The 12114-nt window shown below is 63.7% G+C and overlaps 1 protein-coding gene across 1 annotated transcript; it reads right to left on the bottom strand.

Annotated features, from left to right (window-relative positions):
- Nucleotides 1-4164: 4164 nt before the first annotated feature.
- MTCH2 (mitochondrial carrier 2) lies at nucleotides 4165-10886 on the bottom strand. Its single transcript, XM_061450944.1, has 13 exons — nucleotides 10746-10886; nucleotides 10567-10651; nucleotides 10381-10487; nucleotides 10256-10282; nucleotides 7180-7233; nucleotides 7046-7103; nucleotides 6889-6940; nucleotides 6725-6784; nucleotides 6275-6368; nucleotides 6129-6176; nucleotides 5404-5471; nucleotides 4348-4423; nucleotides 4165-4264 (listed from the first exon to the last, which is right to left on the bottom strand). Exons 1-13 carry the CDS (start codon nucleotides 10830-10832, stop codon nucleotides 4178-4180), a joined length of 903 nt encoding a protein of 300 aa, XP_061306928.1. The 5' UTR covers nucleotides 10833-10886; the 3' UTR covers nucleotides 4165-4177.
- Nucleotides 10887-12114: the final 1228 nt, after the last annotated feature.

Here is a 12114-nt window from a genome sequence, read left to right as displayed (position 1 = left end):
GGCGGCACCGAGCGGGGCGGGGAGGACGTCCGGGACCGGCCCCTTCCCGACCGGCCCCACGGACCGCCCCCATGGGGCTGGCCCCGAGCGCAGCGGCAGCCGGCGGCACGGAAACGGCGCCTGAAGGGTGCGAAACGGCTCCTGACGGGAGGGAAACGGCTCCTAACGGGAGGGAAACGGCTCCTAACGGGAGGGAAACGGCTCCTAACGGGTGGAAACGGCTCCTAACGGGAGGGAAACGGCTCCTAACGGGTGGAAACGGCTCCTGACGGGAGGGAAACGGCTCCTAACGGGTGGAAACGGCTCCTGACAGAGGGAAACGGCTCCTAACGGGAGGGGAACAGTTCCTAACGGGTGTAAACGGCTCCTGACGGGAGGGAAACGGCTCCTAACGGGTGTAAACGGCTCCTGACGGGAGGGAAACGGCTCCTAACGGGTGGAAACGGCTCCTAACGGGTGGAAACGGCTCCTAACCGGTGGAAACGGCTCCTGACGGGAGGGAAACGGCTCCTAACGGGTGGAAACGGCTCCTGACGGAGGGAAACGGCTCCTAACGGGAGGGGAACAGTTCCAAACGGGTGTAAACGGCTCCTGACGGGAGGGAAACGGCTCCTAACGGGTGTAAACGGCTCCTAACGGGAGGGGAACAGTTCCTAACGGGTGGAAACGGCTCCTGACGGGAGGGAAACGGTTCCTAACGGGTGCGAAACGGCTCCTAAAGGGTGTAAACGGCTCCTGACGGGAGGGAAACGGCTCCTGACGGGTGTAAACGGCTCCTGACGGGAGGGAAACGGCTCCTAACGGGTGGAAACGGCTCCTAACGGGAGGGGAACAGTTCCTAACGGGTGGAAACGGCTCCTGACGGGAGGGAAACGGTTCCTAACGGGTGTAAACGGCTCCTAACGGGAGGGGAACAGTTCCTAACGGGTGGAAACGGCTCCTGACGGGAGGGAAACGGTTCCTAACGGGTGGAAACGGCTCCTGACGGGAGGGAAACGGCTCCTGAAGGGTGCGAAACGGCTCCTAAAGGGTGTAAACGGCTCCTGACGGGAGGGAAACGGCTCCTGACGGGTGTAAACGGCTCCTGACGGGAGGGAAACGGCTCCTAACGGGTGGAAACGGCTCCTGACGGGAGGGAAACGGCTCCTAACGGGTGTAAACTGCTCCTAACGGGAGGGGAACAGTTCCTAACGGGTGTAAACGGCTCCTGACGGGAGGGAAACGGTTCCTAACGGGTGTAAACGGCTCCTGACGGGTGTAAACGGCTCCTAACGGGAGGGGAACAGTTCCTAACGGGTGTAAACGGCTCCTGAAGGGTGCGAAACGGCTCCTAACGGGTGTAAACGGCTCCTGACGGGAGGGAAACGGCTCCTAACGGGTGTAAACGGCTCCTGACGGGAGGGGAACGGCTCCTAAAGGGTGGAAACGGCTCCTGACGGGAGGGAAACGGCTCCTAACGGGTGGAAACGGCTCCTGACAGAGGGAAACGGCTCCTAACGGGAGGGGAACAGTTCCTAACGGGTGTAAACGGCTCCTGACGGGAGGGAAACGGCTCCTAACGGGTGTAAACTGCTCCTAACGGGAGGGGAACAGTTCCTAACGGGTGTAAACGGCTCCTGACGGGAGGGAAACGGTTCCTAACGGGTGTAAACGGCTCCTGACGGGTGTAAACGGCTCCTAACGGGAGGGGAACAGTTCCTAACGGGTGGAAACGGCTCCTAACGGGTGGAAACGGCTCCTGACGGGAGGGAAACGGCTCCTAACGGGTGTAAACGGCTCCTGACGGGAGGGAAACGGCTCCTAACGGGTGGAAACGGCTCCTGACGGAGGGAAACGGCTCCTAACGGGAGGGGAACAGTTCCAAACGGGTGTAAACGGCTCCTGACGGGAGGGAAACGGCTCCTAACGGGTGTAAACGGCTCCTAACGGGAGGGGAACAGTTCCTAACGGGTGTAAACGGCTCCTGACGGGAGGGAAACGGTTCCTAACGGGTGTAAACGGCTCCTAACGGGAGGGGAACAGTTCCTAACGGGTGGAAACGGCTCCTGACGGGAGGGAAACGGTTCCTAACGGGTGGAAACGGCTCCTGACGGGAGGGAAACGGCTCCTAACGGGTGGAAACGGCTCCTGACGGGAGGGAAACGGCTCCTAACGGGTGTAAACTGCTCCTAACGGGAGGGGAACAGTTCCTAACGGGTGTAAACGGCTCCTGACGGGAGGGAAACGGTTCCTAACGGGTGTAAACGGCTCCTGACGGGTGTAAACGGCTCCTAACGGGAGGGGAACAGTTCCTAACGGGTGTAAACGGCTCCTGAAGGGTGCGAAACGGCTCCTAACGGGTGTAAACGGCTCCTGACGGGAGGGAAACGGCTCCTAACGGGTGGAAACGGCTCCTGACGGGAGGGGAACGGCTCCTAACGGGTGTAAACGGCTCCTGACGGGAGGGAAACGGCTCCTAAAGGGTGTAAACGGCTCCTGACGGGAGGGAAACGGCTCCTAAAGGGTGTAAACGGCTCCTGACGGGAGGGAAACGGCTCCTAACGGGAGGGGAACAGTTCCTAACGGGTGTAAACGGCTCCTGACGGGAGGGAAACGGCTCCTAACGGGTGTAAACGGCTCCTGACGGGAGGGAAACGGCTCCTAAAGGGTGGAAACGGCTCCTGACGGGAGGGAAACGGCTCCTAAAGGGTGTAAACGGCTCCTAACGGGCGTGAAACAGCTCCTAACGGGAAGGAAATGGCTCCTAAAAGGTGTAAACGGCTCCTAACGGGAGGGAAACAGCACCTAAAGGCTGCGAAACGGCTCCTAACGGGAGGGAAACAGCTCCTAACGGGTGTAAACGGCTCCTAACGGGAGGGAAACGGCTCCTGACGGGAGGGAAACAGCACCTAAAGGCTGCGAAACGGCTCCTGACGGGAGGGATAAAGGCTCCTAAAGGGTGTAAACAGCTCCTAACGGGAGGGAAACAGCACCTAAAGGGTGCGAAACAGCTCCTAACGGGAGGGGAACAGCTCCTAAATGGTGCAGACGGCTCCTAAGGGGAGGGAAGCAGCTCCTAACGGGAGGGCAGCCCCATTACTGGGCGTGCAACAGCCCCCAGTGGGTGTGTGCCGGTCCCTAATGGGCGTTCAACAGCCCCCAATGGGTGTGCAACCCGCTCACTGGGGGTACTCCCGGAACAGGTAACAGCCCCTAAGGGGTGGGCAATGTCCCCTAACGGGCATATGGCAAACCCTACAGGGTGTTCAACAGCTCCTAATGGGTGTGCAAGGACCCCTAACGTGTGTGTAACAGCCCCAAGGGGTGTGCAACAACCCCTCATGGGTGGGCAACAGCCCCCAATGGATGTGGAACCCTGTTACCAGGTGTGTAACACCCAACACCCCCCCGGGTGTGCAGACCTCTGCCTGGGTGCCCAACAGCCCCCAGCGGTTGTCCAAGCCCTGCTCTGGGTGTGTAACCCCCTCCCCAGCTTCGCACGCAGACCCATGGCGTGCACCCCCCATTGCAGCTCACAACCCCATCATCGGGTGTACAACACCCCTCCCACACACACACCCCACACCTCAACCCACAGCCGGGATGTGCCCCCCTCGTACCGGGGTCTGAGGGTGCTGTGCCCCCCACCCCGTGTCCATGGATGCTGGAGCCTGGGACCACCACCGGTGGGATGGATCCCACCTCATCACCCCGCAGTGGTACCGAGCGTCCCCAACCCGTGCAGCCCGGCAGGGTGACACGGGTACAGCCGCTCCTTCGCCAGCGGGTGACAGCTCCGGCTGTCGCCATCCCATCAGGGGGATTCCCTCTGTGGAAACAGCCTCAAGGCTCTGGGATGGAACCACGGGCAGCAGCAGCAGCAGCAGGAGGAGGACAGGGATTGCTCCCAGTGGATTTACCAGCTTCACCACCACCGCGTTGAGGTGAGGGACACACACAGGCACCAGAGCCTGCGGGGGGGACACACGGGGACAGCATCGGAGCGCTGAGGAAGGGGCGGAGAAACAGCAGGGAACAGGGAATGGAAGGGACGGGGAACGGCGGTCCCGGTGACAAAGACCCCGCGCATCCACCGGCACCTCGGAGCACGGACTTGGTGTTAAAAAACTGTATATAGAAATCACCACTCAACGGGAATCCTTCTGCCTGGGACCCCTGGAATTCCTGGCTCCCGGCCTCAGCGGAACCTCCTCTCGTCCCACACGTACCGCTTCCCAGCGGGCACCTTCCGGAAGAACAGCGTGTTCCCTCGGCTCATGTTGCCCTGCAATGGGGGTGATGAGTGGGGCTGGGCACCCGCATGGATCTGCCCCACGGCTGGAAGCCATCCCGGTTCGGGGCACTCACCTCCCTGCGGAGCTGGCTCCAGCAATCCAGCCAGGATGAGTAGGTGGGTGCGTAGGGAAGGAGGCCCCCAGCGAGCCTGTGCAAGGGGAGAGACCCACGGGGTTCAACCAGGCTCGGTGCTGGGTCCTCACCCTGGGCCACAGCAGCCCCATGGAACGCTCCAGGCTGGAAAGGAGCTGCTGGAGCTGAGCAGGAGCAGCTTGTGCCCAGGCAGCCAAGAAGCCCCCAGCATCCTGGTACTGCACCAGCACCAGTGCGGCAGCAGGAGCAGGGCAGGGACTGGGCACGGGGCTGGGCACTGGGGAGGCTGCACCTCGAATCCTGTGCTCAGCTCTGGGCCCCTCACTGCAAGAGAGACCTTGAGGTGCTGGAGCGGGGCCAGAGAAGGGAACGGAGCTGGAGCAGGGCCTGGAGCCCAAGTGTGATGGGGAAGGGCTGAGGGACCTGGGGGGTTCAGTGTGGAGAAGAGAAGGCTCAGGGGGGACCTGATGGCTGCCTCCAAGTGCCTGAGAGGAGGATGGAGCCAGGAGGGGCTGGGCTCTGCTCCAAGGAACAAGGGATGGGACAAGAGGAAACGGCCTCAAGCTGCACCAGGGCAGGTTTAGATGGAGCTGAGGAACAATTCCTGCCCCAGAGGGTGCTCAGGCATTGGAACAGGCTGCCCAGGGCACCGGCCCTGCAAGTGCTCCCAGACCCTATAGACAAGGCCCTCAGTGCTGTGGGTCAGTGGTGGCCTTGGCAGTGCTGGGCAATGGTTGGAGCTGATGGTCTTGAAGCTCTTTCCCAGCCCAGTTGATTCTCTCATTCCATGACTCTGGAGCATTATTTCTATCCAGGACCAAGCCCTGCACGGGGCTGAACCCCAAACTGCCCCTTCGGATGCTGCCCTGCACCCCCTGACCGCAGCTCTCCCCACAAGGAACCAGCCCCACGCTGACTTTGGACCAGGCTCTGCCACCCAGGACTGCTGGGAAGGCAGCTTGGGAGCTGCTCTGGGGCACAGGGACACGGTGCCCCCCCTAGACAGGCCCCACAGAGTGGGGGGCTCGGACTCACCCGCAGTCATTGACAGCCATCAGGTTGGAGACGAGGACGAAGGGGTAGGTCAGCATGCTAGCGAAGAACTGCAAAGCACAGTGGGGCTGGTGGGCAGCAGCTCCAGTGGGGATCTGCCCCCTCCCGTCCATGTGGGGTGATCCAGCCCCTAGCAATCCATTCCCTTGGGAAAAGGGGGGATTCCAATCCCTTGGGAAAGGGGATGCCATTCCCTTGGGAACAGGGGGACTCCATTCCCTTGGGAAAAGGGGATTCCATTCCCTTGGGAAAGGGGGGATTCCAATCCCTTGGGAAAGGGGATGCCATTCCCTTGGGAACAGGGGGACTCCATTCCCTTGGGAACAGGGGGACTCCATTCCCTTGGGAACAGGGGATTCCATTCCCTTGGGAAAAGGGGATTCCATTCCCTTGGGAAACGGGACTCCATTCCCTTGGGAAAAGGGGGATTCCATTCCCTTGGGAAAAGGGGGATTCCATTCCCTTGGGAAAGGGGATTCCATTCCCTTGGGAAAAGGGGACTCCATTCCCTTGGGAAACGGGGATTCCATTCCCTTAGAAAAGGGGGATTCCATTCCCTTGGGAAAGGGGGATTCCATTCCCTTGGGAAAAGGGGGATTCCATTCCCTTGGGAAAAGGGGATTCCACTCCCTTGGGGAAAGGGGGTTCCATTCCCTTCACCCTCCCTGCAGGAAGGCAGCATCCCCCCACGCACACCTTGTACTCACCCCAGTAACTGCCTGGGAGTAGCTCTTGATCTCGGCCATGGTTGAGACCTGCCGGAGGAGGAAAAGCACCTTTAACCCCACGGAGCCCCCCCAAAAGAGGCCCCTGTCCCCCCAGGACCATCCCTGGAGCCCCCCCCAGCCCGTACCCCGTTCTCCAGCGCGTACGTGTTGATGAGGTAGGCCAGCATGTTACAGAGCCAGAGCGAGAGGATGTCCCCGAGCAGGCGGGGGATGAGGCCGCTGCAAGAGAAGAGGCAGCAGGGATGTGAGCTCGGGATGGGCCTGGAGGCAGGGGAAAAGGAGCCTGGAGCAGCTCTTCCTGCAGTGCCGGGCCAAGGTGGAGCTCCTGCCGGGGCAAAGGGAGAGGAGCCGGGTGCAGAGGGACCTGCAGCATCCCCGCTGGTGGCCAGGGAAGGGTCAGGATCCCTGGAAGAGCCCAGACACCACGGGAAGGACGGAAACCCCCAGTCCCCAGCAGCATCCGAGGACCCCCGGAGCCCCCCGAGAGGAGAGGGCAGAGCTGAGGCCGGAGCTCCATGGAGGTGGGGAGCATCACCCCACATCCCGCCCCCCAAGTCCCCACGGGCAGCACTCACGCAAAGAAGCCCAGGATCCCTTCTTCCCGGTAGATGGTGGCGAAGGCGCTTAGTGTCCCACTGGGAGAAAGAGCAGAGAGGGGGGACCATGGGTGGGAGGGACCCCATGGGTGGGTGGGCAGCACCCATGGCAGCCCCCCCCATAGCAGAACCCACCCCCATACCTGTACTTGGTCTCCCGGCCGATGAACTGCACCATGCAGCGGAGGGTGATCACTGTGGGCAGAGGTGGGGGGATCAAGATGGGGGGCACAGGGATACCCCAATGACACAGCAGTGACAGCACCCATCACCCAGCTGGTGAGGGGGGGGGGCACCTACCATGGAAGGGGTGGGTGATGAGGGTGGCAGCGGAGCGAGCGACCATCTCTCGGGAGGTCTGGGGAGAAAGGGGGGGTCAGGGACACACGTGGAGCCCCTCTGCTTCCACCCCCAAGCACCCTCCTCATCCTCACCTCCTTCAGCACCTGCTCCAGCGACGACACCGGCTCCTTCTTGCTGGCTCCAGGCTGGGGAGGGAAAGAGGCGTCAGGAGGGGGGGAAGAGACCCCCAAGAGGCACCGGTCCCTCCCCAGCACCCCTGGAAGGACCCAGTTCACCCTGGAAGAGCCCCCTGAGGTTTTCCCTTGCTGCTGGGATGCTCTGACTGCAGCATTGGGCAGGTGGGATGGAAGGAAGGGGGGACTGGAAGAGAAGGAAAGGAAGAAGGGATGGAGAAGAAGAAGGGATTGGAGTAGAATGAGAAGAAGGGATAGAGAGGAAGAAGAATAAGATGGAATAAGAGGGAAATGAGGGATTGGAGAGGGAGAAGGGAAAGAAGGGATGGAGGGGATGGAGAACAAGGACGGATTGAAGTAGAAGGAGGGGAAGAAGGGATACAGGGAAACGAGGGATTGGAGTGGGTGGAGGAAAAGAAGGGATGGAGGCAAAGAAGGAGGAATGAAGGGGAAGGAGGGACAGGAACGATGGAGGGGAAGGAGGGACGGGAACAATGGAGGGGACGGAAGGACGGGGACGATGGAGGAGAAGGAGGGACGGGAACGATGGAGGGGAAGGAGGGACGGGAACGATGGAGGGGAAGGAGGGACGGGAACGATGGAGGAGAAGGAGGGACGGGGACGACGGAGGGGAAGGAGGGACGGGAACGATGAGGGGAAGGAGGGACGGGAACGATGGAGGGGAAGGAGGGACGGGAACGATGGAGGGGAAGGAGGGACGGGAACGATGGAGGAGAAGGAGGGACGGGAACGATGGAGGGGAAGGAGGGACGGGAACGATGGAGGGGAAGGAGGGACGGGAACGATGGAGGGGAAGGAGGGACGGGAACGATGGAGGGGAAGGAGGGACGGGAACGATGGAGGGGAAGGAGGGACGGGAACGATGGAGGAGAAGGAGGGACGGGGACGACGGAGGGGAAGGAGGGACGGGAACGACGGAGGGGAAGGAGGGATGGGGATGATGGAGGGGAAGGAGGGACGGGAACGATGAGGGGAAGGAGGAGGAATGGAGGGGAAGGAGGGACGGGAACGATGGAGGGGAAGGAGAGACGGGGACGATGGAGGGGAAGGAGGGACGGGAACGATGGAGGGGAAGGAGAGACGGGGACGATGGAGGGGAAGGAGGGACGGGGACGATGGAGGGGAAGGAGAGACGGGGACGATGGAGGGGAAGGAGGGACGGGTACGACGGAGGGGAAGGAGGGATGGGAACGACGGAGGGGAAGGAGGGATGGGAACGACGGAGGGGAAGGAGGAGGAATGGAGGGGAAGGAGGGACGGGTACGACGGAGGGGAAGGAGGGACGGGGACGACGGAGGGGAAGGAGGGACGGGAACGATGGAGGGGAAGGAGGGACGGGTACGATGGAGGGGAAGGAGGAGGAATGGAGGGGAAGGAGGGACGGGAACGATGGAGGGGAAGGAGAGATGGGGATGATGGAGGGGAAGGAGAGACGGGGACGATGGAGGGGAAGGAGAGACGGGGACGATGGAGGGGAAGGAGGGACGGGAACGATGGAGGGGAAGGAGGGACGGGAACGATGGAGGGGAAGGAGGGACGGGAACGATGGAGGGGAAGGAGGGACGGGGACGACGGAGGGGAAGGAGGGACGGGGACGATGGAGGGGAAGGAGGGATGGGGATGATGGAGGGGAAGGAGGGACGGGAACGACGGAGGGGAAGGAGGGACGGGAACGATGGAGGGGAAGGAGGGATGGGGATGATGGAGGGGAAGGAGGGACGGGAACGATGAGGGGAAGGAGGAGGAATGGAGGGGAAGGAGGGACGGGAACGATGGAGGGGAAGGAGGGATGGGAACGATGGAGGGGAAGGAGGGACGGGAACGATGAGGGGAAGGAGGGACGGGAACGACGGAGGGGAAGGAGGGACGGGAACGATGGAGGGGAAGGAGGGACGGGGACGATGGAGGGGAAGGAGGGACGGGGACGATGGAGGGGAAGGAGGGACGGGTACGACGGAGGGGAAGGAGGGACGGGAACGACGGAGGGGAAGGAGGGACGGGAACGACGGAGGGGAAGGAGAGACGGGAACGACGGAGGGGAAGGAGGGACGGGAACGACGGAGGGGAAGGAGGAGGAATGGAGGGGAAGGAGGGACGGGTACGATGGAGGGGAAGGAGGGACGGGAACGACGGAGGGGAAGGAGGGACGGGGATGATGGAGGGGAAGGAGGGACGGGAACGATGAGGGGAAGGAGGAGGAATGGAGGGGAAGGAGGGACGGGTACGATGGAGGGGAAGGAGGGACGGGGACGATGAGGGAAAGGAGGAGGAATGGAGGGGAAGGAGGGACGGGAACGATGGAGGGGAAGGAGGAGGAATGGAGGGGAAGGAGGGACGGGTACGATGGAGGGGAAGGAGGGATGGGAACGATGGAGGGGAAGGAGGGATGGGAACGATGGAGGGGAAGGAGGGACGGGAACGACGGAGGGGAAGGAGGGACGGGAACGATGGAGGGGAAGGAGGGACGGGAACGACGGAGGGGAAGGAGGGACGGGGATGATGGAGGGGAAGGAGGGACGGGAACGATGAGGGGAAGGAGGAGGAATGGAGGGGAAGGAGGGACGGGTACGATGGAGGGGAAGGAGGGACGGGGACGATGAGGGAAAGGAGGAGGAATGGAGGGGAAGGAGGGACGGGAACGATGGAGGGGAAGGAGGAGGAATGGAGGGGAAGGAGAGACGGGTACGATGGAGGGGAAGGAGGGATGGGAACGACGGAGGGGAAGGAGGGATGGGAACGACAGAGGGGAAGGAGGGACGGGAACGATGGAGGGGAAGGAGGGACAGGGATGATGGAGGGGAAGGAGGGACGGGAACGATGAGGGGAAGGAGGGACGGGGACGATGGAGGGGAAGGAGGAGGAATGGAGAGGAAGGAGGGACGGGGACGATGGAGGGGAAGGAGGGACGGGGACGATGGAGGGGAAGGAGGGACGGGGACGATGGAGGGGAAGGAGGGACGGGGACGATGGAGGGGAAGGAGGATCCCCTAGGGAGCAGCGTCCCTGCACCTACCCCAGCGTCCTCAGCCTCCTGGTACTGCTGCAGAACAAAGGTCAACGTTAGCGCAGGCACCGGGGCCGGAGCCACACCAGCCCCGAGCCCCGGTCTCCGTCCCCCGTTCCCCCCCACCCCGGTACCTGCAGCACTTTGCTGTGCACCACGGTGCCGATGGCGCTGGAGCAGAGGCGCGGGACGAGGCCTTTGAAGAGCCCCGCTCGGCCATCGACCTTCACGATGTGCTTGGCTACGGGAGGCGGAGGAGTCAGAACCCCCCCCCACCACCACCGGGACCCCCCCCCTTGCCCTCCGTTAGCCCCGCTCACCATAGGAGAAGAGCCCCGGGAGCTGGTAGACCTGGCGGCCGAAGATGTTCCTCCCCAGCGTGGGCGGCAGCGGCTCGTACCCGACCTGCAGCGGGAGCCTGCAGCCGGCACCGGGAACCGGGACCCGAGACCCCCCCCCCCCCCCCCTTTCCGTTCCCGGTTCCCGGCCCCCCCCTTACCTGCACCAGCACCTTCACGTACATGAGCGGCTGCGAGAGCACCGTGAGCCCCGAGCCCAGCAGCACCTGCGAGGCCGCGTCCGCCATGGTGCCGCCGGCGTCACGGCGCAGAAGGACACGGCCGCCGCTTCCGCTTCCGTCCCCGTTGTCGTCGTCCGTCCCCGCCCCGGTACTTCCGGCGCGCCCCAGCACCGCTTCCGGGCGGGACGGGGAGGGCCTAAGGGGGGGGTCTTGAGGTGTCGCCATGGCAACGGGGGGACGGGTGTCACCGGGCCTAAAGGTGGGGTACAGGCCTTGAGGCGTCGCTAGGGCAACGGGGGCGGGTGTCACAGGGGTAACGGGGCCTAAAAGTGGGGTACAGGCTTTGAGGCGTCGCCATGGCAACGGGGGGCGGGTGTCACCGGGCCTAAAGGTGGGGTACAGGCCTTGAGGTGTCGCCATGGCAACCGGGGGGGTGTCACCGGGGTAACGGGGCCTAAAAGGGGGTACAGGCCTTGAGGCGTCGCCGTGGCAACGGGGGCTGCGGCCTGAGGCGTCGCCGTGGCAACGGGCCTGGAGGGGCCGCCATGGTAACGGGGCCTGCGGGGCGGCCATGGCGGGGGGGCCCGGTGCCCGCGGAAGGAGGCGGCGGCGGCAGACGCAGTCCCGGCCCCGGCCCCGGCCCCGCTTTAATGGCGAGCACAGGCGGCCCGGAGGGACCGGGCGGGGCCTGGAGCCGCGCTCGGAGCACGGCCCGGCAGAAGCGGCTGCGAGGGGAGAGGCCGCAGCGGCAGCACCGGGTCGCGAGGGGCGCGGGTCCGGGAGGCGGTGGCGGGGTCCCGGCTCCCGGCGGCAGCGCTGAGGCCGCGCTCGGCGCTCCTGGCCCTGCGGCTCCGCAGCCGCTGCCTCCTGCGCTGCTCCGGCTGCAAAGCGGCGAGGGCTGAGCCCGACCGGAGGCACCGAGGGAGCTCCGGGAGCGAGTCCCACACGGAGCTGTAGGAGCCGGTGGTGCTGCGGGGAGGAGGAGGAGGAGCGCGGTCAGCGGGCACCAACACCGGCACCAGCAACACCAGTACTGGCACCACTGGCAGAAGTACCAGCAGCACCAATACTGGCACCACCAGCACCAACACTGGCACCGGCACCAGCACCACTGGCAGCAGCACCAACACCATCACCACTGGCAGCAGTACCAGCACCAACACCAGCACCACCGGCACCAGCACCATTACCAACACCAGCACCACTGGCAGCAGTACCAGCACCAACACCAGCACCACCGGCACCAGCACCATTACCAACACCAGCACCACTGACAGCAGTACCAGCACCGGCACCAGCACCATCACCAGCACCACCATCACCATCACCACTGGCAGCAGTACCAGCA

Source organism: Pezoporus flaviventris, unplaced genomic scaffold, assembly GCF_033815535.1.
Source record: "Pezoporus flaviventris isolate CSIRO_AGI_PZ_B2104156 unplaced genomic scaffold, CSIRO_AGI_Pfla_v1 ptg000012l, whole genome shotgun sequence".
Classification (NCBI taxonomy): Eukaryota; Metazoa; Chordata; class Aves; order Psittaciformes; family Psittacidae; genus Pezoporus; species Pezoporus flaviventris.
This window is presented reverse-complemented; position numbering and strand designations above follow the sequence as displayed.